The 27,458-nt window shown below is 40.8% G+C and overlaps 1 protein-coding gene across 1 annotated transcript; it reads right to left on the bottom strand.

The window, feature by feature from the left end:
• Positions 1-366: 366 nt before the first annotated feature.
• On the bottom strand, positions 367-27,458 carry LOC131222711 (uncharacterized). Its single transcript, XM_058217877.1, has 14 exons — positions 24,281-27,458; positions 24,074-24,202; positions 23,778-23,966; positions 23,641-23,693; positions 21,567-22,156; positions 21,222-21,419; positions 20,994-21,107; positions 5,608-5,783; positions 5,277-5,492; positions 4,829-5,101; positions 4,354-4,501; positions 4,123-4,256; positions 1,195-1,281; positions 367-1,124 (listed from the first exon to the last, which is right to left on the bottom strand). Exons 1-14 carry the CDS (start codon positions 26,903-26,905, stop codon positions 1,038-1,040), a joined length of 5,019 nt encoding a protein of 1,672 aa, XP_058073860.1. The 5' UTR covers positions 26,906-27,458; the 3' UTR covers positions 367-1,037.

Below are 27,458 nucleotides of genomic sequence, written 5' to 3'. Positions count from 1 at the left end.
CTGCCTACAAACTCAGGGCTAAAGCAGTCAATGAATAAGGAAATGCATTTGGTTTCTGTTTGCCCGTTTGTAGGCAACTAGTTGGGTGGTTAACATTCTCTCACCGGTGCAATTTTAACGCCAGTAGTCCACTTCTGCATTGATCCATCCACGATAAGGCTTATTGGTAGTTGTCAGGATCTGATGGGAGGAGATCATGAATAAATAAAGACTAGTCCCATGCATAACAGATGATCTCTAAGACTTGCAAAACATGGTTCTATTTTTCTCAGAGATGCCAATATAAAAGAAAGAACAAAATTTGCTTGTCATTGCAATATCATTCGAGCAAAGAAAAAAGGGGGAAAAAAGAAGAAAGCAAAACAGTATTCCAAACATGTACAATCTCTTATTTCTCGATTTTCCATTGATGTCTATATGTACAGTAGCTCTTCTACAGATAAAGATTGCTCAAATTGTGGTTTATTCAAGAATTTAACTGAAATGAAGGCAATTCGAAAGATACATTTTTCTTCATCATCATGCATATAACAATCATAGCTACAGTAAAGACCTCAACTCACTGTAAAAAGAAATCACTTCCGTGACGCAAACAAGTCTTGTCTTCTGCAGGATTCCATTCTCTCCCAACAATCCGCCTCACATGTTCAAGGCTAGTAGTGTCATTGCCGTTCCTAGTTCATGCCACGATAAGCACTCTTTATGCATCCATGCCATTTAAAACTTGGTCTTGCTGCACCACCTTATTAGATGAAAATACAGGAACCTACATGTGCTGAAACGGAGCTGGCCTCATAGACATTGATAGCTATACTTTCATCTCTTCAATCATCTAATTTCCCAAAACAAACCGTTTTCTATGTGTGTTTGCCTAAAGCCAATTTGCTTGACTCACCATGACAGGAGATGCATCATCAAAGGTGGAAAAAAGGAAAAAGAAACGAATGCCTATATCTATGGTACAGAGTGCAACTGACAAGTTAAACCAGATTGTAGTGAGGTAATTGGCAAGAAGAGTAGGTTTCTTCTCCGAATAGCTAATTTATAGCCTCAAAAAAAAGAACCTGAGGTTGCATATTCCCTTCCTTACACATGGTAAGAACGTCGTCCCAGCCACCAATCACCTGCCCACGATCGAATGGGATCAGAGGACCCTGATATGAGAATAATGAACAGGACAGAGAATCACCTTACCTTCACAGTTGTATCATTGTACATGACCCACCGTTCATGCTCATGACTGTAAGCGAAGCAGAAATAGTGTTGCCCATAATAGCAAACCTGAAAATGAAGAACAATAGTTAGCGGGCAAAATGGTGCAAATAGTTATCTTAGTTTATCCAATATCGAAAAGAAAGCTTGACAGTGATTGAATCTGAAGGATATAACTCTTGTAATATCCAAAGGTCACAACATCTGAAACATATACATGGTTTGCTTGCAATAGATGTGTGATTATGCTGATGAATTGTTTGACTAGATAGGCTATATTTATGGCTTGTTTGGATGGCAGGTGAACCATGACCTTTTCTAGACTTTTTGTCCAAAAGGATTTGAATCCAAAGAGTTTGATGTTTGGTTTATGCAAAATGTATATGGTGTCATCTCCTGCTCAAAACAAAACAGACTGGACTATGAAAACAGGCCCTCATACCTACTATGCTTCACTTCAATTTTGTATTCAGTGGTAAAAACAAATATGTAAGGCTCACCAAAGAGTGTATCTTGTTCTCTCCATCCCAACCCACCCCCATAATGTCCATGGTAGTTGGGACCTGGGATCAGTCTATTATGCCATAGCCGGAAAAACACAGCAATCATATTATCTTTTGGCTATTGCATTGGTTCTCTATGAATGGACAGTTCAATTTTTGTTAGCAACAATAATAAATATATAATCAGTCCAATTTCAATGAAAAAATACTAGGTTAATTGGACTGCCAAAATTGTCTGATCACAGTGATTTTTAAGGTATATGGCATTTCAATGTAGTGGCTCACAAGATCAATGGTCCCAATACCCTAGAAATATTCCATGTGCATGGTAGAGATGGAAAAGTAGAGAACCACTGAGATAAGAGGGCAATCTTTGCTAGCAAATCTTTTTTTTTTTTGAAACCACACCTGGCACTAGTTCCTTTTCATGTTACATCAATTCAAAAATTGAGCAATCGGAGGTGGAACAAACAAAAACAAAGCACACGGCACACTGGAAAAAAATTCCAAGTTATTGATGAAACGTAGGTTTGCATGGGTGATTATGAGTTATGACGGGGAAAAGATAACAAGGTATTAGCACCCATTCTTTTTAAAATGTTTTTGTTTCAAATTCAATTTTCCATCCATTGTTTTTTTTTTGAAAGTGTTTTTGTTTTAAGTGTATCTCTCTTGTCCCACATCGGAAAGAACCAAAGAAATTTAATGTATATGAGAGATGTGCTTTGTATAAGGCTTGAGCCACCAAGTAGGAATAACCAATTTGGGTTGGACCATCTCTTTACAATGCGCGTGCATGGGGAGCTAGGCCGGGTCTGGGTCTGGGTTTGGGTCTATGTGTGGACTGAGAGTACACTTGTGCTAACGGTTTTGTTCTGCACTCCGCAAGTTTACTCGCACTTGTCAGTTTTGCGCAAATTTTCAAAACAGTGGCACGTATGTTTGGGTGGTTGCACCAGTTGGGTTCAAACCCAACAGATCTAACCCATTTGAAACGGTGCTTTAAGCACCCAATCGTGGTCTATAAATAGACCAACTCTAATCTGGTTTTAAGAACAACAAAAAAACGATTTATCTCTCTCTCTCTCTCTCTCTCTCTCTCTCTCTCTCTCTCTCTGTTCTTAAAAAATGTCCCTAAGTTTTGCAACTGAGTTCGCTGCCTCCAGATTCTTGAGATTACAATTGAAGGATTCATGAGTTGAAAAAAAATCTTCGCTTCTATGTTTTGAACAAGTAGGCCAATTTGTCTAACCGAACGTATATGTATTTGACACAGTGATTGATAATTCTAACAAATGGCAAGTTGTGAATCTTGATTTCCAAGTCAAATAAGCACGAAATCATTTTAGGACGTGCTTCGAAGAACAAGGCCTTATACCCACCATGCTTAACTTCGATTTTGTATTGAGTGGTAAAAGCAATTCAGCTACAAAAGATGATATGGATAGTTTCAAGCCAAATATCCATAAATCCCATGGTTCTCTAAGGCAGGCATCAGCCAGGTGTGGGGTGCTTTTGCCCAGATCTTCTCTTACACAATCCATTTTCTGCTTATGGGTTTTGGAACTGACGCTGAAACCAGATATTCTTGTCTAGCATCATCACATTCAACAAGTTTGGCAGATCAAGAATTGAAGCCTTTTCCTTATGGCACTATAATGATTTTAACATGGGGATGTCACATAGTGCCATAGGATTGACACACATGGCACGGAAGGGTGGTCTTGAAGGTCTTGAAGAATTCTCATCTCAAAAAAAGCTCGACTTTTATGTTTTGAATAAGTTGGTCAATTTGCCTGACTGGACTTGCAGGTATCGGACACAGTGACTGATGATTCTAACATATGGAAAGTTGTGAATCTTGACTTCCGAGTTAAATAAGCATGACATCATTTAAGGAGGCACTTCGAAGAACACCCACCTCTCACTACCTCTACGGAACTTGTGAAAGGAATAGAGGGTGCCACTAGTAACGGTAGACCACAGTGGCAGACTCCAGAAAAGTATTTGCAACCCTTTTACACAGGATATTTATGTGGCCAAATTTCTTCCTGAGCTATGTTACACATAGGAGTAATTGGATTTCTAATGGAAGTAGCTAATGCTTCTAAAGGTAAAAAACTGTCATTAACAGAATGCTCCAACATAGAAAAGATAGCAAAAATATGCAGCAAAATTTTTTGAACTAGCTATAGAGAGGAAGTATCTTAGAAACATGTGCCAAATTACTTCAAATTAGAATTCATAATTAAGAATCAGCTTCAAAATTATTGAGAACCAGGTAATGGAAAACCAGAGTTGCTTTTTGTTAACTGCAGTAAAAAAAGAAGAAGAAGAAGACAATATAAGATCAATGGCTATATCAAAAACTACTTAACTGCTGATTGTAAAGTTTACCCTAACATACCACTGAAATCAGGCAATGTCTGTTCCCCTGACCCAGACCATGATACAGTACACCAATATCTAACTCAGTGGTAATGGCTGCCAATGTAGCTGACACATCATTCTCACTTTCTTGTGTATTCTTCCAGCCTACGACTGCAACAATCAAACCAGGTATGTATGCAGATATTTGATTAAGAATTTATCTTTTAGCAAGATAACAGATCCCCCAACTTGACTGACAGTAATAAACCTGCTGTGAATACATGTGGAGCTGTAGAAAGAATGTGATGGATAGAGTTCTGCTTTCCACAGCCACCAGCCTCTGGATCACAAGGTAACTGATGATTCATCTCCACAAGCTTCAAAAGCTCATCAAGAGAGCTACCTGAAGATGTAAACTGTAAGAAGAAGAAACCATTAATAAATTCGCATAAGGTGCTCTCTCTCTCTCTCTCTCTCTCTCTCTCTCTCTCTCTCTCTCTCTTGCATCTTTTGTGACTTCCACAATTAAAATTTGGGAAAGATTGTGCATGTCAATTGTTCACTAAGAGTCCATGGAATCATGTCTCCAACAACATTCATGAATGGTGAGTGGGAAATCTTAAAACTAAATTCAAAAGGAGCTTTTGAAAAATCAGTATTTGAAATGCTGTTAACTGCCCCCAACTATCTTTAAATGGTCAGAGAAGGTTATTCTAAACAAATTGTATGTCAGAGAAACAAACCTTCATTGTTCGAAGTAAATTGGCATTGATATGGTGAAAAAATGAAGTGTACTTTAAACATCTAGACTCCACACAGCAGCTATCACATTTCATCTGTTCTAAGATATCCATCCCAAAAAGAGTATGTGCTATACAAACTTTGCTTGCACAATCCCAGGAGCCCGTCTTACTTTCTTCTGATTTAGAATCGGAAGCACCAGAACTAGAAGTAAATGACCTATGTAGGCAGTCAAAGATTACAGCTAGTACTTCAGAAGCATCGTTCATCTGCCCCTGAAAGTTGCATAAAACCTATTAAGGTCTACTAAAATAAAGGAATTGTAACTACTCAATATAGCATGAATGTAAACGAAGGATGTTCTATACGAATCATCACATAAAGGTTTTAGATTATGAGTACAGGTCAAAAATAATATAGTGAGATAGCTGCACACTCATGTGAACTTACCACCTGACAGAAATTGCTATCAGGATACAATTTGCCTAAAGCAATTCTCAGAGAAGTAGGAGCAATTGCTTCTGTCTGTGTTTTTGCAGATGTTATGCTCAGGGCTGTAAAAATATCATGTAATGCACAGACAACACAAGGATCTCCGACATGCTGGTGCAGTGATTTCGATGTCTTCAGGAACTCCTCTCGAAACCGTCTAACATGCCACAGGGACTGAATTTTCATGGGATGAAAACCCATCAGGCTCTAGAATAGAAAGATATCACAATGAAATTCAAATTGAACACATTGATAATCACTTGCTCTCAGAACATTATGAAATGCCAACCTGTATAATTACATTTAAAAAGCAATTGTAGTCACCGGCATCATTTTTCAGCCCTGTTCCGAATGCACCTCTTCCACTCTCAATGTTGATTCCAACTTCATAATGTGAATCCCTACAATCATCGTTCGTTGTTGTAGATATCTCTTCTAGCAAATCTTTTTGTGCTCCGAACGTGTCTGGAAAAATGAAGGAAATTTACAATAAAATCCCACTGCAGTCATTGTTGGTAACAGACTCCAGGTAATAAGAAAGTGGGAAACAATGACATGAGTACTTTTTACATAATATGTAACTTTAGTTTTTTCATTTCTTTCCTTCTTTTTATCATAAACATAGTAGTTATAGTAGCAACAACAAGAAAAAAGAAGAAGAAGAAGAAGAAGAAGAAGCGTAGTAACCTAGCCAAAAGACATTTTAGCGGTCTAATGAGAGGCATGTTAGCTGACAGGTAACTTGAGATTTTGGAGACAGAGAAGATCTACTACTACAACAAACTGTAGGTAATGCCCTGGAAAACTAGTGTTTGATTGCTCCTTGACCTGGTTTTTTTATTTTTTTTCATGGATTACTCATTTATTCATTGGCCTAGTTAATGTGAGCAGAACATGTTTATTCTACTGGGTTTGTGAGGTTACCTCTGTTGTCCTTAGGCACCCTAAGATTGGACACAATGGCCGGTAGCCAAGGGAGAGTTGTGATACAGGAATCTCAATGCCTTGGCCATGATCATACAAGTCCTTAGACATGCCTGTCTCATTCAGATTGGTCATCTTGTGTGAGGAGACTAACTTGGTGTCAGGATGGACAATCTCCACTGTTAGGGCCCGACTCGGTGTCGGGGTGCCTTTTGCCTTACTACACATGAGCATGTGAGTGTGTCATGGATAGTTCCCTAGATGGGGGCCATTGATCACTTACATCGGCATGATCTCTTGCAAGTAACTAGGTTGGAAGGCCCATCATGCCCAAACCAAAAGATACTTGTGGTTGCACTTGCACTAGCTCTGCCAAATCCCTTAGCCTGAGGACGCATGGATAAAGAGATCCCAATTGATACTGCTTTGGTTTGCTTTATGAGGCTACTGCATAAGGACATGAGCTTAGTAAACTTGATGCAAGGTTTCCTGTCCTCGAGATTATTCACAATTAGGACTTTATTCACTGTGGCTAGCCACACAAATGCTTGAATCTTAGGAGGAATAATGGCTTGATTCACCACATTTTAGAGAGTAGATTTGGAGGAAAGGCATCTGGCTGTTGACCACTTCTAACACTTCTTATCTTCTCTTAAGGTAATGATATTTAACTCATGAAGAACAACCATAAGAGCAACAATTCCCTCATTTCCTTAATGAAAATATATTGTTTTGTAAATATGGGTTACAACATGTAATCAATGTTTTAAATATCTACGATATCAACCGATATAATCCCATGATATATCTTGTATCCCACCTGTGCGATACGAAACACACATGTAGTGCCAATATATCCTACCTATTCGATCCAGTGAGCATTTTTATTTTTTGATCCACATTTTTGTTGTAAATCACATTAAACCAGTGTCAAATGGTTACAAATCTATGATTCTTCATATTTTCCATGAAAAATTATGGATTTGGAACTCGATTTCGAGATTTGGGGGAGATGGGTTAGTTGCAATCTTTGTATCCAAACATAAAATTAAACATGTATGTAACCCAATCTAGTGATTTTTCTTTTGCTTTTGAATGTATTGCTTGTTTTTCCATACATGTCTTCTAACATTTATAAATTATATGAATAGAATTTGAATATACTTCCATCAGTTCAGTTGGAAAGCACATATATTAAGACCCCAATACAAAGGAAACCCCTATTATGTGCACTTTTTTTTTTTTGGTAATGTTTTGATTTCTAAGTGTGTATTGATGTCTTTTTCAACAATCAATTTCCCATGTTTTCCAAAAATAGTGATACATTACCGATATAACCGATATATCCCAAGGGCGCGATACATTCGCGATAAAGATATTTAAAACATTGCATGTAATAAATGTGTGCATAAATTAGATATATTAAGAATATATAAATCATCGAGAAATAACTAATCTTATCTCATGAAAGAAATGAGGGAATTGTTGTTGTTACAGCTATTCTTCGTGATATTGAAGGGAAAATTTTATAGGATTGCTATAAAACCAACCATGTCCATGATGCTGTTTTTTGAAAGAAAAGGAAGCATAAACTTTTGAAAATTTTCAGATTAGATTTTTAGGATCCCCATTTAGATACAATCAAATTCCTAAAAATAACGCAAACCAAGGGTGGAGATCTTACCTTGAATTGTGTCCCTTGATTGCTTGAAGATTGCCGATGCCACTTCTCTAATATAGGAGATCTCTCCCCAATCTATCTCAACAAAGAGATATACAAGCCCACTATAGGATTGGGCATGCACACCTAGAGAGTTGTCCACAAGGGCCTTACATGCACACGTGTGATAGATGGAAGAAGAGACATAGAGAGAGGAAATTCTCTCTTCTTCTTTTCTCTTCTCTCAATCCAAGCTCTCTCCTCTTCTCCTCTCCTTGGGATATGATCTATTTATGAGGAGTAGGTTGCAGAGGGACGCACTTGTTATGGTGTTCTTCGTCCCTACAAACTTTGATATATGTTGGGGACGCGACAAGCCTTAACACGACTTGTCCGGTGTGGAAGTAACCTCAGACAAAATCACACAACGCAATAGGGAAAGAAAAATTCAAGCAACCACGGAGAACGCATGAATTTTACATAGAAAAACCCTCGTGGAAAAAAACCACAGCACCAAGCGATGAACAACACACTATAATCAGAAATTTACAAGAGATGGAACAACTTACATATGAAAAACCCTAGCTTGACCCTCAAAACCCTTGAAAACATGCTAAGCTCCTTTTGTTCTCCCTTAATTACGTAATTAAAAGCTATTTATACACTTCCATACGAAATTAAAAGCAAAAATTGGCACTTACGCATTCCGCTTGCTTGCACCTTTGGTTGAGCGAGACGTCAACAGTCTCTCGGTTAGCCAAAACAGATCTCGGTCGGCCAGGAACATCACAACGTGCTTTGGTTGACCCAAGAATTCCTCGATTGCTGAACAACACTGGATCAGATTAAAGGTACTTCTATCAACAATCTCTACCGTGGCTTTAATCTTCAAGCTCCAGTTACTGTCACCATCTCTACTCTCCTTCATAGTAGCACCATCATCATCGCTTTTCGTGCATACTCCACCTTCATTTCTTCTTTGCTAAGCCCAGAGAAGTCGAGAAAAACCTTAACTTCTTTGCAGGAACCACCTTCATAAGCATCTACGTTAGATTCTCACTGGTGTGAATATTCTCAAGAGTAACACCGCCTTCCTCTAGCATCTGCCGGAAAAAATGATGACGAACATCACTGTTTAGTTCGGGAATGGTACACCGAGTTCTTTACCAAATTAGTCGCGCTTTCGCTGTCACAATACACAGGCATAAATTCCTGTTGAAGCCCTAACTCATTCATCATTCCTTTTAACCAAACAACTTTCTTAAATGTTTTTGTCACTGCCATATATTCCACCTCGGTTGTGTAAAGTGCAACCACAGATTGAAGCTTTAACATCTAATTGATCGCTTTACCCGCTAACACGAACGAGTAACCTGAAGTCGACCTTTTAATGTCCATATTACCAACATAATCCACATCCACATAACCTATAAGTTTCTCCTTAGAAATTCTGAATGTCAAGACATAATCCGTTGTACCTCGTGTGTAACGAAGTAGCCATTTCACTGCCTCCCAGTGTTGTTTGCGGGGGTTTGACATGTATTTGCTCACAACATCTACTACATGTGAAATATCCTGTCTAGTACAGATCATGGCGTACATAATACTACCAACCTCGCTCAAGTAGGGCACACGAGACATGTACTATTTTTCTTCATCTAATGTAGGACATTGTTCAGAAGAAAGCCGAAAGTGGGTAGGGTGGGACTTGCTAACCAGTTTAAGCCTTTTCGAGTTCGAACTTGACCAAAACCTTCTCAAGATACTCTTCTTAAGACAACCATAACATGCTTCTTTCCCTGTCTCTATGTAAGTCGATGCCGAGAATTCTTTTTGCAGCCCTTAGATCTTTTACGAATGTCCTCGATAACTAAGCCTTCAATATGTTGATTTCAGACATGCTATGGTTGGTGATAAGAATACATCAACATACAACACCAGAATAATGAATTCCCCATCACTCAGTAATATGAAATAGACACAATAATCGAACTCACTTATGATAAACCGCTGGCTTAACATGAAAGAATCAAACTTTTTGCACCACTTCTTAGGCAACTGTTTCGGGCCGTACAATGGCCTCTTTAACCTACAAACCTTATTCTCTACTCCCTGCACCTCAAACTCTTAAGGTTGCTTCATGTAGATCCGTTCTTCTAGTTCCCCATATAAAAACGCAATATTAACATTTAGTTATTCCACTTTCAGATTGTATTGGGCAACCAACGCCAATACAAATCTGATAGATACTTGCTTGATGATAGGTGCGAATATCTCACCAAAGTCGACACCCTCTTTTTGAGCATAGCCCTTCGCAACCAGTATCTTTTTATACTTATCCAAATTTTTGCAGAAAAACCACTTGTACCAATTCACTTTTTGTCCAACGTGTAGCTCCATCAGCTCCCACATTTCATTCTTGTCGAGAGAATCCATCTCATCATGCATTGCCGCCATCCATTTCTTAGCATTTGTGTCTTCTAATGCTTCTTGGAAAGTAGACCGATCCCCCTCATCCGTAATAAGAGCGATTGCAACATTTGAGTCATCCCTGTATCTAAATGGAACTCTTGCGATCCCTTGGTGGATTTCTTTTGACAGGTGGTGCCACCACCTCTTCATGCGGCTCAGCTTCTTCAAGTGTTTCAACTTTATTTATTTCAATGTCAATAACCAAAATTTCCGTTTCCTTGTGCTCATCCTTGCGGAACAAGGAACCCTCATTGAAATTGACGTCCCAACTAAATATGATCTTGCATGAAACCAGGTCATACAGTTTGTATCCTTTCAAGCCATCACCATAGTCGACAAAAGTACACTTTTCGCCCTTTGGTCTAACTTATCTTTCTCAACTGAGAGTACATGAGAATAAGCATCACGACAAAAAATCCGCAGTCTCGAGTAGTCAACATCATGACCACTTCATACTTCTTTAGGAAATTTACAATCAATCGGCGTAGGTAGAGATCGATTCACTAAATAGCAAGCTGTGTGATGAGGGCATCACATCACGTACACCTTCGTGTACGTATCAAAGGAGGAGGCGGGCTGCACCAATTTCTTTGTGGCTAGGCGAGAACCCATGTTCATGTTGAAGACCCCATGTGCATGTGTGAGCATTTAGAAGACCCCACACTGGGAAGATGCACATGAAGTGCTTTAGGGAGTGATTTGGACCGTCAGATTTGAGGGACATGACGATCGGGCCGTTGGATCTCGTGGATTGCATGTTTGGGTTGTTGATCATGGGCAATTTTCATCATCATAGGATATAATTATGTTTTAGGATTTAATTATGATTGATTTATGCTATGGATACCTTATGAGTGATTCTATTTGATTTTTCATTAGACTAGGGTTATTTTGGTCAAAATTCACATGAAAGACCTCCTTATTGCCTGCTTTTGTGAAAAAAAAGAAGAAGAGAACTCTTTTGTTTTCTCCCCCAATCTTCATGTGATATGAGGATGTCTTTCATGTGACTTGGAAGGAAGATTGGTGCGAAGCTTATCTTCATCAATGGAAGTGCGATGCTTCCTTCTATCCCCACACCCACATCTCTCTATCCACAATCGAGGTATTCCTTCAAGTTTCTTCTTTTCTTCTTCCCCCTTTCTCCAAATTCATCAACAACCCTCCTATTCTCCTCCTTTTATACCCTTCTCGACAAGCCGAACCCTAAAAAACCCAAAACCCAAACTACCTAGCCCACACGTGTGACCGTACGGTCACATGTTTGAACCCATAGGGTTGTTGTATAGTCCCACCATTGTCCCTTTGGCCTTCCACTACTTTTATAAGAAAAAACCCTTCCTTCATACCTCTAAACCCTAACCTTAGAATTTCCAAATCTCCCAATTTCCCCAAATTCCCAAACCCTAGATCTTTAAATCTCTCAATTCCCTTAAAATCCCTAACCTCCTTACATCCAAAACTCTCATTCCCCTCTAATTAAAGCCTAAACAACCAATCCCTTTATTCGATTTACCCAATAAAACTCTAATTTCAAGTTTTTCCCAATTTCCCTAAACCCGAGCTTCTCACACACCCAAATCTAGTAAACCCTAGGTAGTGTTAGACCTTCCTCTTTAAAATAGGCTTAACCCTATGCTATTTGGATGTTTTTACATCCATTAGATCCTAGTTTCCCATATCTAATGGTCTTATAGGATGATGCTTGGCAACCTAGGCTTAAATTATGCATGATCTAATGCAGGGACATTTTCACACTGGGCTCGAGTGGGGTAGCCTGTGGGATTTGGGGACACACTCGGAGTGAGTGACCCATGTGATTTGGGGCCCATGGGGGAGGTCTCGTGTTCGAGACTCCTCACCGGGGGTGATTAATGCGCATTTCACACCGGGCTCGAGTGGGGTAGCCTGTGGGATGCGGGGACACACTTGGGGTGGGCGACCCATGTGAGGCAGTACCCATGTGATTTGCGGCCCACGCGGCCGAGGTCCTAACCCATGCAATGTGGGGCTTGTGCTATGAGATAAGGGAATTAATTCGCCATACTCTAACAGTTCGAGCTTTTATAGCAAGTGGTTAATTGTCCTGCATCAAATTCAAATTGGTATTAAGCGGGAGGTCTTGTGTTCGAGACTCCTCACCGGAGGTGATTAATGCAGGGGCATTTTCACATCGGGCTTGAGTGGGGCAGCCCGTGAAATGCGGGGACACACTCAGGGTGGGTGACCCATGTGATTTGGGGCCTACAGGGGAGGTCTCGTGTTCGAGACTTCTCACCGGGGGTGATTAATGAGCGTTTCACACCGGGCTCGACTGGGGTAGCTCGTGAGATGCAGGGACACACTTGGGGTGGGTGGCCCCTGTAAGGCAGTACCCATGTGATTTGGGGCCCACGAGGGGGGTTCGGCCGAAGTCCTAACCCATGCGATGTGGGGCTTGGGCTATGAGATAAGGGAATTAATTCACCATACTCTAACAGTTCGAGCTTTTAGAGCAAGTGGTTAATTGTCTTGCATCATGATCTCCTTTTGGAATCTTGGTATTTGTGATGATGGTAGCAAGTTTTGTGATTTTCATTAATTAATTTAATTTTACTGATTGATCTCTCACATTTTTTGAGTTCATGCATCGTTCCTACATCACCGTGTTAATGGCCTCAACCCATAGCTCCTTGCCTAACCCAACATTACTCAACATACTTCAGGCTCTTTTCAGAAGAGTCTGATTCATACGTTCCGCCACACCATTGTGCTCTAGTGTATGCTTCACTATGTTATGGCTCACAATCCCCTCGTTCTTATGAAATTGATTAAATTCCTTGGAAGTAAACTCTCCGTTGTTATCGGTCTTCAGAATTTTCAACTTTTGCCCTTTCTGCTTTTCGACCATTACTTTCCCTACTTTGAAAGTGACAAAAACACTGGATTTATGTTTCATGAAATAGACCCACACCTTTCTAGAGAAGTCGTCAATGAATGTGACAAAGAATGACGACTCTCCTCCAGAAATAACAGGCGATAGTCCCCACACATCCAAGTGCATATAATTAAGCCGTCCTTTACTAGCATGTTTCCTAGTTTTAAAAAATAACCTTGACTATTTCCTGTATATGCAATGCTCACTTATATCTAAGTCAAAACTTTTAAAATGAGCAATTAAACCATGATCAAGAAGTACCTTCATATCGTGTTCGCTCATTTTGCCTAGGCACGTATGCCACACGCGTGCTGATTTGGATTCCACTACAGATCTTTCAGCTCCACCCGATATAGTGCTCTCGATCAACCTGTAAAGGTTTCTGCTCCGCTATGCCTTCATAACAGTGAGTACCCATTTTGAAACTTTCAAGATACCTTCATAACTGGAGAATTTGCATCTGAGTGCCTTAAGAGCTCCTACAGATCAGATTCTTCTTTAAGTTCGAAACGTGCCTCACATTGGTCAGAATATGCTCCACCCCATCAGACATTCTGATGCGAACCAAACCAATTCATATTATCTTACAGGCATGATTGTTGCCCATAAGAACTAGGCCACCATCATACTTGTTGTACGCAATGTTTTAAATATTGACGATATCGCCTAATATATCCCACGATATATCTTGTATCCCACCCGTGATATACGAATGCACAAGTAGTGCCAATATATCCCACATGTTCGATCCAATGAACATTTTTAATTTCCGGTCCCTTTTTTGTTGAAATTATATTAAATCAGTGTCAAATGGTTACAAATCCATTGGTTCTTCATGTTTGGAGGTTTGATTTCGATATCCATTGGTTCTTCACGTTCTCCACGTTTTTTTTTTCTTCCTTCAAAATTTGCCTTTATCCAGTTGTCAATTGAGACTAATTTCGAAGTATTTAGGAGTATTTGATGAAATGATCATCACATACGCTATAATTTCAAAATTTGACTGTATGTGGTCCGATTTGGGGAAAGTTGGGGAAAATTCAAAAATTTCCCAATTTCTTCCGAATTGGTTGCAATGTTGCACTCCAAACATGAAATCAAGCATGTCTGAGGACAGATCTAGTGTAACTCCATAGGGCAAGCTAAAGCACGAAACACTAAGACCATTAAGTCCCAACACGACCTCAAGTATAAGAATGAGTCAAAGCTAGTACATGATCAAGTTATACCAATTTGGACATGTTGGGTCTCCTGAATCGGAGACTTGATGCCATCCTCAGATGCAAGCGTCTACTCAAGCATAAACATAATAACATGCATACATATTAAACACTCACACTCCCCATGTGGGGTAAGGTAAAGCATCGAGAGCCTAATAGTGGAGACATGAGACTATCCAACCCAAGTCGTTGTTGGTTCCCAACACACTCACACTCCCCATGTGGGGTGAGGTAAAGTGATGAGGACATCATGCGCACATGCACGCCCCCAACTCTACACACGTACTCAAGGAGGAGGAAGGCCCCACTATCGATCTGGATTGACGACGACATCTATGGAGGACCTCCTAGTTAGGGGGCTGTGCTATGGAGCATTGAAGTGGACCCGATCATTATGTGGATTCCACCATTGGATCCCATGATCGTGGCCTACTACCCTAGATGATCTAGGATTTTGAGTTTTGGTTATTATCGTTATTAGAAACATTGTGAATGGTTTTGATTGCGTTGATTAGTTGTTATTTTTGTTACTTTGTCTCTAAGTATTAGTGTGCGCACATGGCGCGGCTTTTAGGGTTTAGGGTTTTTCTTATAAATAGGCAACCCCACGTAGGCCCTTTTTCATTGAAGTTTATGAATGAAATTCTGCGTTTTTCCTTCTTCTCTAGTTTTTTGAGTTGAAGAATCTAATTGGGTGCAAAACCCTCCCTTCTTCGAAGGGCTAACTACCGTGGTGAGAAGCCACAACCATCTCAAACCATCCCCATCTCCTACACCCCACATCCATCATCTCCCACAGCCATCCCATCTTCAAATCCACCCCTTTTTGTGCCCAAGTTCTCCTCTACAACAGATTTTTAAATTTTGGCCCTCCAGGGGGCTGAAACTTCGGCAGATCACCACGCACAAATTGGACAGCAGATCGACGTGAGATTTGGTGTGTGAGTGGGCCACCCTTGGCTGACCACACCCTAAGTGGCCATTTCTAGTTTCGTGGGCCCCGCACATGTGCTGACAGGAACCCACGCATGTGCGTCTGCGCCGGACTGCTATCCACACGTGTGGACTGTCTCAGGTTCTTCTCTCTCCTCTATTTCTCTCCTCTCGCCTTAAATCCCTAACCCTAGATAATCCTAAATTCCAAGTTCTTTCCCACTTTTGTAAACCCTAGACTTATATCGAATTGAAATATGATGAATCTCTTGAATTGGGGAATAATCCTTTGCAAGAGTGGATGAATCTACATTCCTTTGGGAATTGTTTGGTTTATAATTTTATTTGATCCAGCCCTAACGTGTGTAGGCTTGAACCCCCCGTAGATTCCCCTTGTTGAATGTTTGATCATATGTGGGACGTCGAATTTTGTGATTGTTTAAAATTGGTATGATCTAAAGCTTGAAATCTTGCATGTCATATTTAATTTCATGTCCTGCATCACAAAGCATCAAGAGCCTAATAGTGGAGACATGAGACTATCCAACCCAAGTCGTTGTTGGTTCCTAACACACAAGATCACCACAAAACATGATTATTGGTTGCCCAACCCTGCTACAGTGGTCATGGACATTTAGCGTACCAAGATCCATGGACTGTGTTTGTTGTGACCAAATTCATCTCCCCCTAGGACAACTGCATACCTCGTTGTAACTTGTAACCCATATAATTATAAACGTGTAAAGTTTCTCACCATTTAATTATGACATCCATGGTATATACTAAATGTAGGAGGTCAGCTGGATTCATTATTAGTGTTGCATGCCTTGAAAAGCCAATGTGTTGAACTTAACCATTGAATTTATGATCTCATTCGTAGATCATAAAGACCATGGGTCATGTGCGGACATGTAAATTAATTTCATAACTAGTATGAAGGTATATCTTATGGAAATACATGTAATTGTGTTTGTGTGTGTATGTATGTTTTATACTCTTATGGAGCATTGTATGTCTCTTTTAAGTTTATATATAGGTGTGTGTGTTAGTCAAGTGACTAACATACACAACACAAGTTGTTCTAGCCTTTCTCTCTCTCCACTTCCTCTCGCAGATTTCTTCTCAAATCAACTTCCACTTAGTATCAGAGCGATTTGTGGCTCTAATCTCAACCTACGAAAGTGGGGCCCACTGCCGACATCATCCGTTGCTGAGGATGTCAACAGGGTACGGATAGGTAGTCCTTTTGAAGCAGAAAAATATGGGATCTGGAAGATAATGATCTTAGAAGAATAATGGTGTTTTTTTCTTTTCTTTTTTAAAAAATAAATTGAAAAATTGGTTTTAGCGAAAATAGAGAAAAATCAGAAAAAGTTCAGCTTTCGATATTCTTGTTGTGCTATTTTTTTGGGGATTTTTAGGTAGATTTTCCACATGGAGTAGGTGCAGTTGATCATTTTCCATCACCAGAAACAAGAATCGTGAAGTTTCGTTGAGATTTGGGTCTGTTATGGCAAATTTTTTTGGTGATGAATGGGTGTCATTGTCCATTGTTTTTCAATTTTTGCTGGAATTTCTTTATTCCTTATTGTTTGGATGTTATGGAGTAGTGAAATAAGATGTAAAATCACTTTAATTTTGATGTTCTTGTTTTGTAGTTAGAGGTACTGCAAACAAAAACTGTTCAACGTTATGCTTTGCTCAACTTGACATGGGGTTTTTTACAAGTAGTGGAACTTTCCCTTTCCATTCATAATCTCTTCCTTTATTAGGCCCTTATTGTTAGTTGTGAGTATAATTTCACTCACATCGTGTTGCACATATGTCTTCACATGTTATTGTGTGTGTATTCTCCCAAGTGTTGTGAGTGTAGTTGACTCATTTATTATGCAATGTTACACGAGTTTGTGAGAGAATTTTGCATGTGGATGATGAGTTGGTGACTCGATGGTTGTGGCCTCCTATTTGAAGAGAAAATTCAACGAATGAAGAGAGTTCAAGCTATATTCTATAGACAACCAACAATCGAAGATCTTGTATCTTGCTATGTTTTTATTTATTTATCTTTTACACACACACACACACACACACCCCACACACTCACACTAGTGGAATTTCACCACCTATGGGTACTCGAACCCTTGATCGGGTGTTGAAACTCATGATAGTCTACCACCCGAGCAAGAGTGAGGACCCCTTTGCTATGTTGTGTTTAAGGGGTAGCAACGACCGATGTTGATCATCATCATCTTTTTTATATGTATTCCAAGTTGGGCATGATCTATATCCGTGCTTCAGCTAGAGGGGAGTGTGGAAATACATGTAACTGTGTTTGTGTGTATATATGTTTTGTATTCCTGTGGAGCATTTTGTCTCTTTTAAGTTAATATATATATTGTGTGTGTGTGTGTGCGTGCACGCGTGCGCGTGTGAGTTAGTCAAGTGACTAACATACATAATACAAGTTGCCCGAGTCTCTCTCTTTCTCTCCACCTCCTCTTCCTCTTCCTCTTGCAGATTTCTTCTCCAGTCAACTTCCACCTATCTTAAATCATACGTGTATATGGCTTAAAGGAGGGGGTTTCCTCGGGAACTTGAGTTGAGGCACAATGGTCACTAGTAAAGGGAAAGTTGTGTTCTATGGATCTTAATACCCTGTTGTTTCATGACCTTCTAGCAGGTTTTACGATGAACCAGTGATTGTTCTTATTTGGTCATCCTATGCGAGGGGACCAATGATGAATCGGGATGGAAGGTCTCCACCATTCGTTGCCTTTGGGCTACCTCAAATGGGATTGTTAATATTATAGAAATAGGATCTTGGTGTTAGACCCATTTGTTGCTTACATTGGATGATCAATTCAAGTATCCAGATCGAGAGGCCCATCATGCTAGGTCCATATCGACTTGTGTATGAACTACCTTTGACTAGTCCCTAATGCAAAGTGCTTTGGCCTACATCACGAAGTCAATTATAGTGAGTCATATGTGGTTGTTCTGGGTTCATACTTAGGATGCAGTTGAGGCATATGATCCAACAAAGAATTCATTGATTACCTAAGAACATTCTTATGGCTAAGATCTGGTAGCTTGAACCATACATCAAGTGGTTTTTCACTATGCCTGACACAATTTTTTAAATGGTTTCGTGAATGTTTTCAACTATTGATCTTTTGTTTTTACTACTTGGTAATTTCGACTGTTGAGATCTTGTGGTCCATCACGTGATTTGCATGGGAATTGGATCAAGGATGACCATGGTTAATGGAGAAATTGAGTCAATTTCGGTACATGGTTACCGTTGAGTTGGGACACTAAAGGTACCATTCAATTATTTTGGTTTGCCCAATAATGTACCAAGGGCGAACTGCCACCTATCTAATATCTAAAGGCGATTGGTTTCTTAAAGAAAACAATAGTAGAATAAAGAACTCTAATTTCATTCATTGTATAGAATGATTCGAAGAGATAGTCATCCTGCTTGCTTTCTCGTTAGAGTTCCTCTATGCACCCACCTCTTTCAATCAATTGTGAAGTGACTTCAGTATTTTCCACCTATCGTAGATAAAGGAATGTATTGAATTGGACGAGGGTCGAACAAGACTTTGTTGGGTCTGGATGGGAAGTTGGATTGCCTATCATTTTCAGGAAAGGTCGGTTCGAGTCAAATCATGATAAAGAAGTAATCATTTACAGGCTTCGTCAAGACAAAATGTGTTGGGTTGACCTAGCAATTTTGATGATTAGGTAGGATATGCTTTAGTGTAGTAGGGCATACCAAAGTTTGTAGGGTGGTAGAGCATGGTCTCTCCTTGAAACCCTAGCTCCTACTTATAGATAGATCCTATGCCGAAGGTATTAGGGTAGAGAGAGAGAGAGAGAGAGAGAGAGAGAGAGAGAGAGAGAGAGAGAGAGAGAGAGAGAGATGACCTCTCCTCCTCAAAGGTCAAATCTTATAAAATTGTTTCATATGTGCACATTTGTAGGCATCTTATGGTGTATGGCTCTACACTATGAAATTGGCATACCCTTAAAGAGGAGAGTGATTTTTTGATTTGTAGGGATTGTAATCATCTACAATACCTGTTTTATGTGCGTGAAACACCCAAGCTCTATGGAGCCCACCATGTTTTATATGTAAGTCCACTCTATGCATCAGAAGAATCATTTGAACTGTACATACAAAAGATTAGGCCAATAAAGACTTTAATGGGCCACAACAATGGGAAAAATGTAAAACTGCTCCTAAAACCTCTAAGTTCGCATGGTGTGGCCTGCCTGATATTTGGAACAAGCTGATTCTTGTATTCTCACTTCATCTTGGTGACTTATACCTGATTAACAGGTCTGATGAAAGACATACACCACGGTGGCCACGCACACAAACATATAGTTGGCCCACTTGAGTAGTGAGTGGGTCTTGTTGATTATTTTCTCCAAGTCTTAGAATCAAGGACAAAATCTGATGGATAGGGTAGATTTTACATATATAGCATGGTGGGTCGACAAGCTCGGGTGTTTCACGTGTTGTGTAAATTGAGTGTTGTGGAAGATTTTATTCCAATGTGGAGAAATGGAAATAGCTCTCGAGGGTAAAGTCAAGGTATTCAATGATGGCAACAGTGGCCAGAAAGGCCATCATCTTTACAGTTACAATACAAGCCGTAATGGCCATTACGGTTCCCTTAACGACCGTTACAGCCATTTTTTAAACTGTATTGGCCTCATAATGGCCATTATGGGCCATCGTTTCCGTAACAGCCATTACATAACCGTTTTGAATACCTTGGGTAAAATTGTCATTACATATGCAAGTTAATGGAGAAGGTAATAGCAGTACATGAGGTGTCTTTTCGCAAAAAACGGTGAGATTTAGGTGTTTTAATAAAATTGTAATATTCAAGTAGTTTTTAGATAAAAAATTGTAATGTATTTACTTTGGTAAATTTTGTAAAAGGAAACAAGATGCATCTAGGAGTGGAGGAGAGTACCCTATATAGAAGGTGTGCCTTAACAGCTATTACGTGTCAGTAACGGTGGCAACTGTTACACATTATGGGATTGTACCGGCAGTAACAGCTGTTACAGAAAAAATGAACTGTAACAGCCCCATAACGGTCCGTTATGAGGCTGATACAGTTTTTGTTTAGGCAAAAAAAAAGAGAGGACAATAATGGCCATTAATCCCCATATGGTAATGGTAATGGTAGCAGCCTTTATGGCCACCATTACAGTTATAGAATACCTATATGGACCAATACAAGGTTTTCTCATCAACTGATTAGTTGAGAAGGATGACTCAAGAAGTTCTAAACTAATCAAGCATGAATTACTCACTTTCCTTTTTTTCATAAAGTGCTCGTCATGCTCTTACCTTCTGGTATCTGGGAAAGCCAAAGGTCTGAATGAAATAATGTATAAACTTGAATGAAGTCGCATATAAACTTGATATAAAACAATGCCCTAAGTAGGTAATCTCAATTTAAACGAGAATGAAAAAAAGGAACAGAATGAGTATATAAGGATGTGTAAAGTGATATGACAGTTACCAATTGTCTCTTGTACAGATTTTTCAAGGTCAGCTTGGAATCCGTCCTCATCATGCTCCTCTGCATGTATCTGTCTTAGTGCCTTTGTTTCATTATCTCCTACATGTGGATCGACTAATTTGCAAAGTAAACAATCATCATGTTAGTTCCATGTTCTAGAATTAATTCAAACTCTCTAGCACATATTGAGCCAAGTAAACAAAAACACAAGAATTCAGCCATACTTACTGCAGCCACCAGGAAAATAATCCTTATCCATAGGATGAGTTTGCTTTTTGATGCTTCCTTCACATTGCAAAAGGTTGGGTTCATGGTTTTCTTCCCTAGACAGGGTTTGAGAATTTCCATCACCCGTAGGGTTCTGACTATGTTCATGCCTTCTGGTCTGTGAAACACCATCTTCTGAAATTACTTGTTTCAATGGGCCTGAAAAGACAGGATATGAAAACCCATTTCTTACAAAATTATCAATCTTAACGGTAAGGAAATCATAGTAATGAACAAACACTAAACGCAAGCTTGTCTGACTAATTTGTCTTTTAGTCCTCACACTGCCATAGGTAGAAGATTTACCAGGGATTGCAGTCTTCTCAACAGATTTTGTGTGCGAGCTTGCTGAATCTTTTGGCAACCCACAACCCACGGATACATCCAGATCAGTGTAAGGTTCCTGAGGCTTCGCATCATAGCTAAATGAGACTTTCTGTACTTTTGACTTCAGAAGTAAATCAGGTGTAATAGAACCAAATATCAATTCAATATTCTGATTGCCCATGAGAATCAAAGCTTGTGGAGATTGGGAGCCAGCAAGCTCAATCCCCTTCGAACTAACTGGAGAGCCTTCACTGTGTATGTTTCCTTGCTTACTATGTTGTAACTGCTCAAGTGGATCTTGGTAACCAATGTTGGACTTTGCATCAATTAATGATCCCTCTGTTACATTCTTCCCACTTCCCTTCTCATATTCTACTGCTAGGCATTTCTGTTTAGGCTCATTTTCTATTCGCATTTGATACTCAAGAGTTTCCTCAACCTTTTTTCCATCTGCTTCAAGCTCAATCTTACGGCTAAACTCCTCTTCTAGTTGTTTCAAGTTATCACCACTTTCAGTAACTACAATCTTGGACTCTCTCTGATTAGCATCAGTTGCACGAAACAAGGTACTGCAGCAAGGAACAAATAGAAATTGGGTTACATGCCAAATTCCTGAAGTAGTGTTAAGGGGACACAAAGAAAGACTTCGATGCATACATCATATCTACCCATCCACCAGGTACATTTATTGACATTAGCCCTTGGGACTAAAAATCAGCCCAAACCAAACCTCAGGTGGGCCACACCATGTGGAACCCTGGGGATGGAGACATGAACTGCAGAAACCTTTCAGAACTGGTGTGTGGTGCCAATTGTTTTATATATGCCATCAAGCCAATAATCAAGTGTGCCCCATCAACAAGGGGCATCCGGAAAAAAAAGGTGGTTCCAAATCTGAGGTGGCTCACAAGTCGCACCATGTGGACTTAGAGAGGTTTGAGGTGTGATTTGGCATTGTTCCACATGGTGTGGGGCACCTGAGTTTCAGATTGACCTATTTTTAGGCTCTACGGCAAACATTAGGCAGTGAAAACCAATGGACGGAGAATGATATCATGTACACATCGTGCTCGGCCCCACAAAGTTCAACTCCATGGATGAAATGATCCCTTAGTTAACTATACTGTTAAGTCTGTAACTCAAAGTAGTTTCAAGCTGTGCGGTCTCCACCATGATATGGGCATCACATCCACTCTGTCCATCATGTGTGCCCTCTCATGTTCAGACTGGAACCCAAAAACCAGGAAGATCCAAAACTTAAGTGGAACGTACGTAAACATACAATAGGGAACAATGTAAAATCATGCCTAAAAAAATGCTAAATTCACGTGATGTTGCCCACCTGAGTTTTGAAATAGCTGATTTTTGGGTGTCCCTTCATCTTGGTGGGGCAAGTCTGAAGAATGGATTGGATGGCATATACACACCACTACCACGCCAAGCCCCACACACAATCTGGAAGCTTTAATAGCAGGTGTCCCTTCCCAACTGTTCCCTATGGTGGATCGGCCTTATTTTGGGTCTGTGCCAAACTTAGAAGGGCCCAACTGATGGTTGGCATGAAGTGACATGCATGCATCATGGTAGGCCCCATTTTTCTTGATACTAGCATAAGTTATGACAGTGTCTAACACTACAAGATCGTTTGCCGTCCCGTACAACATGGCAAGCACCCAAAAGCCTCAAAAATCAGTGAGAGGCTCGCCAGGGTGTTTATATGGCATCCAACCCGTGCATCAGTTTTGTCCCACACTGAAAATGGAACACCTCACAAAATCCATTCATCAGGTGGGTTGTACCACATAAATTTGTAGGGTTTTGTGTGTTTTTCTATTGTTTTATCTGGTGTGCCCACATGATGGTTTGATTGTCGTTTGTTTTTGGGATGTAGGCCAAGCATGGGGGCACATCTAATGGACAGTTTGGATGGCATACACAGCACATGGAGCGCACTTTTTCCCGACACTACAAGATCATTGCTCTCTCTCTCTCTCCCTCTCTCTCTCTCCATATCTACCTATCTATATCTCATCCATCCATTAGAGAAACTTACACTTGTTCTGCAGTTTCCTGATGAGAGAGAATCTCTTTGTCATGACCAAAACCCTGTAAAGATTAGCACTACATCATGAGAGGGTATAAAATGATAGGGTCCTAAGAAAAGAAAACCAGGCCCAACACATCTGAAACCTTTAGATCCTTAGCTCTTCTATAATCCTTTTTGTTTTTCTTTTTCTTCGACTTCTCCTGAATCTGTTTTGAATTACCACCTCCTTTGTTGATAAGGTTCTTGGTCTCAAGTGAAAGCTCTAGAAGGGCTTCTCTAGCAGCATCAGATTTCTCATTGGCATCTTTGTCAACTAGATCCTCCAAATGTGCCTGCCAAAGGAAGATAACCAACAAGAACATTTAAACTTGAGCTCAATGTGGCACGCCCAAGAGGTGGCAGATATAATGGAGAACTGTTAAACCAAATCAATACAGACCCGCAAGAATGCCTTCACAAGGAAGAACAGAATTTCCCGGTAATCAAAGGCAGAGATGACCTCAAGTTCATGTTCCAACTGCTGAATGTCAGTGAGGTTCTGCCTGATCCTTGCATCAAGTTTACCGATCTGCAGGACAGCACCCTACTAGTAAGACTTCAACGAAATGGCATTTCTGCTTTAAAGATTCAGGTAGAGCAAACAAACCTCCAGAGAGAACTTTGCCTTTAAGTTTCTTATTCCTAATAGTATGCTCTTGTCAGTTTGATGTGGGTTGTCCTGCATTCTCAAATCCTCCTCGTTGCTGGACTCCAAATCACAAAAATGGGAAAGGACGCCAGGTTGTCCAGATTGAGTAACATTGGAAGCCTGACATTCTTTAAGAACAAGTGAAATAGTAATCAGCTCACTAGTAATCAGCTCACTATTGATCAACACTGGATCATCTTTTCTTTCTGCAAGCTCGCTCTGCCGGTTCCTCAAGAGAGCTTCGTGACTTTGAGCAACGTATTCCACAGAGCGATCCTTTTTTGCATGTTCTTGGAAACAGAGGTTTAGAATAGCATTCAAAGCCTTCACAAAGTTCAGACGTTCACGCTTCTTTTCACAGAGTTTCTTTAAGTGTTTAAACTCCTTCTCAAGCCTTTGAAGAATCTCCATTCCCCGACGGCCTCTGTCTTCCCTCAGACGAGTCCATTGTACAGGTTCTACATCAGTTGAAGAAGAGGCAAACATCCAGGATAAAAAGGCATCCCCGTGTGGCCCTCCATCTTCACCAAGAACAGCAACTGCCCTACCATCACCAATGCTAGCATCTTCAGCTTTATTAGAAATAACTCCAGCTGTCAACAAACACTCGTTTAAAATGAGATGATATGAATCATCACTGAGAGTAATCCCCTCTAGAACATCACTTACCAGAGTGTCGATACCACGGGTATCATCTGCTGAGGTGGTCTTCTCAGATTCGCTACCTAACCGACACGAATTCAGGAGCTCCTGCAAGAAGAGGATTGTCTTCCAAAGCTGGGTAGCACTCAAGAAGCAAATGCAGACAGGTGTCTGGTCCAGCCCATGCATTTGCAATTTCAAACCTGGTGCAAGGCCCCGAAGCTCATACATGGAGTATTGTATCACGTACTTGACATGACTATCAGCGAGACACTTGTGCTTCAGAAGCAACTCAAACATGCGATGAATTTCTTTAAGGAGTTTGGAACGTTTGGGATCATCAACCAATGGCCATCTTTGTAAGCTGGGATATGCCAACACCCTCTGTTCATTACCAGAGCTGGAAATGCCACTGTGGCTTCCACTTTCCACAAGGCTTCCACTGCATACCACTCCTGCCTCAGACTCCACATCCACTGCCTGAACTTCTGATGTACCTTTTGAGCCCAAATTGTCAGATAAATGATCCTTGTTGCTCACATCAATATGGGTGCCAACATCGGAGGAGTCAACTGTTCTGAGAGGTTGGTGTCTTGCCCGATTTTTGAGAATTTTCATAGCAGCAAGGAGATCGACCGGTTCCCAACAACCATTAAGAAGCATATCAACCCAGCCACTGTCAGGCTCTTTGGGCAAGTCTGGCTGCATTTCCAGGAAGAGATTGCCAATGTGCACCCACACATGCTGCTTATGGGATTCGCAGTCCATGAACTTCTCACCGCAGCTGCAGCAGGCCCAGAACTTCCAGGTCTTGTTACTCTCAGCAAATGAGAGAGCTTCCGAAAGCACATCTGTTGCTAACCCATCCTTTGCTGATGCGTAGTGGGCCCTGAGATCGTGAAAACTCACTTCAAGAAAACTCTGTTTCTTCTCGACACTCAACGTGTTCCAATACTTCTGAACTGTATTAATCTTGAGGTCCAAATTTGTAATCATCTGATGTTCTGCAAGGTTCCGCTTGTCGGCCAATCTGTCCAGGGGCCCATAAGAAGATTCAAAGAAGATTCGATCATCATCTAGCTGGGGCTTTGGTGAATCCGATTTCAGCTGCAGGAGGCTCGCAGCTGCCACTTGGGCTTCAATCTCCTTCCGCCGCTCTTCCTGCGTCTTGTCTGCCTTCTTGATCCTGATGGGCACGTCTGTCCCCCCCATTGGGTCCTCCAACTCATGAACCGGGATCAGCCTGAACTTCTCCTTTTGCGGCTCCTCCTGATTCATTAGCCATATCAAGACTAATGCGATGTTTGATTTCTTGGTAAGGTGCCGGAGCTCTTGCTGGACATGGGCAATCCGGGCATCAGGCATTGAAAGCTCTGGCTCAATCTCATCAATCCAATCAATCTCGTCCTGCAAGCTCTCCTTGGCGGGATCGACCGGGTTGGAAATTAACAGGGCCCGCTCACACTCCTTCACCACCTCATCATAGCCCTTCCCGTCATTGGCGGCCGCCAACCCATAGAGGAGGTTTGCGTGGAAGTATGCGTACCTGATGGAGTTGGGCGACAGAGAAACAGCCTTTCTTGCAGACTCGATAGCATTCTTGAGGTGGCGGTTCTTGATGGCAGGTTCCTCGATAAGGGCCGCCACCTTGGCGGAAATAGTGCCATGGATGCAGTGCAGGAGCGCGGATCTTTTATGGCTCTGCGTCAACTCTTTCATGAGCTTCAGGGCTTTGCTGTGGTTCCCACGGCGAAGTGCAGAAAGGGCCCGTTCGCACTCAAGCTTTACAAAGTCAGAAAGAGGGGTGGTGGGTTCGGCTTGATTGGATGGGGACGGATTGGACAGCTCATCTTGGACTAAAGAGGTGGGGGCGGGTGGGGATGCTGGTGGTTCTTTCAGGGGTGCGGCGCGTGACTGCAGTTTGCTCTTCTTACGTCCCATGCGCTACAGCTAGTTCGGGGTTGCACATGCATATAACAGCAAAGGCTCTCTCTTACAGGGAGAGATTCTTTTGGAAAGAAAGCAAACAGGTAGAGGGCAATATAGGGATGATGGTGGGATTGATAAGTACCAATTGCTCTCACCTACCAAACGCGAAGATGGAGAGATTGGAGATTGGGTCTTGGAGAGTTCTCTCTCTCTCGAATCTTGATTCCTTCCCTGATTTCTTGATTTTCTAGAATTCTTTCTTTTCTTTGATTCTTGAAGAGGAAGATCGAGTTGTTTGTTAGAAGAGAGTGTTGGCTTTTTGAGAGCGGAGATTAACGAAATGCGTAGCTAAATGGAGGGAAGTCAGAGAGCGAAATTTATAACGTCCACCGGAAGTCAGCGGAACTCACACGCGTGTGAAGCCCGTAATCTACACGCATGCACACATACCAATATGGGACACGTTTGAAAGATCAGATCTTCTATCATTTTTTCTATACTCTATAAATACCTTTTTTTTTCTTTCTGAAAATGGCTCTGTAAAAATTATTGAACTGCTACTCAT

This window comes from Magnolia sinica, chromosome 13 (assembly GCF_029962835.1).
Source record: "Magnolia sinica isolate HGM2019 chromosome 13, MsV1, whole genome shotgun sequence".
Lineage (NCBI taxonomy): Eukaryota > Viridiplantae > Streptophyta > Magnoliopsida > Magnoliales > Magnoliaceae > Magnolia > Magnolia sinica.
Note: the sequence above shows the minus strand (reverse complement) of the source record. Positions and strands in the feature narration are given on the sequence as shown.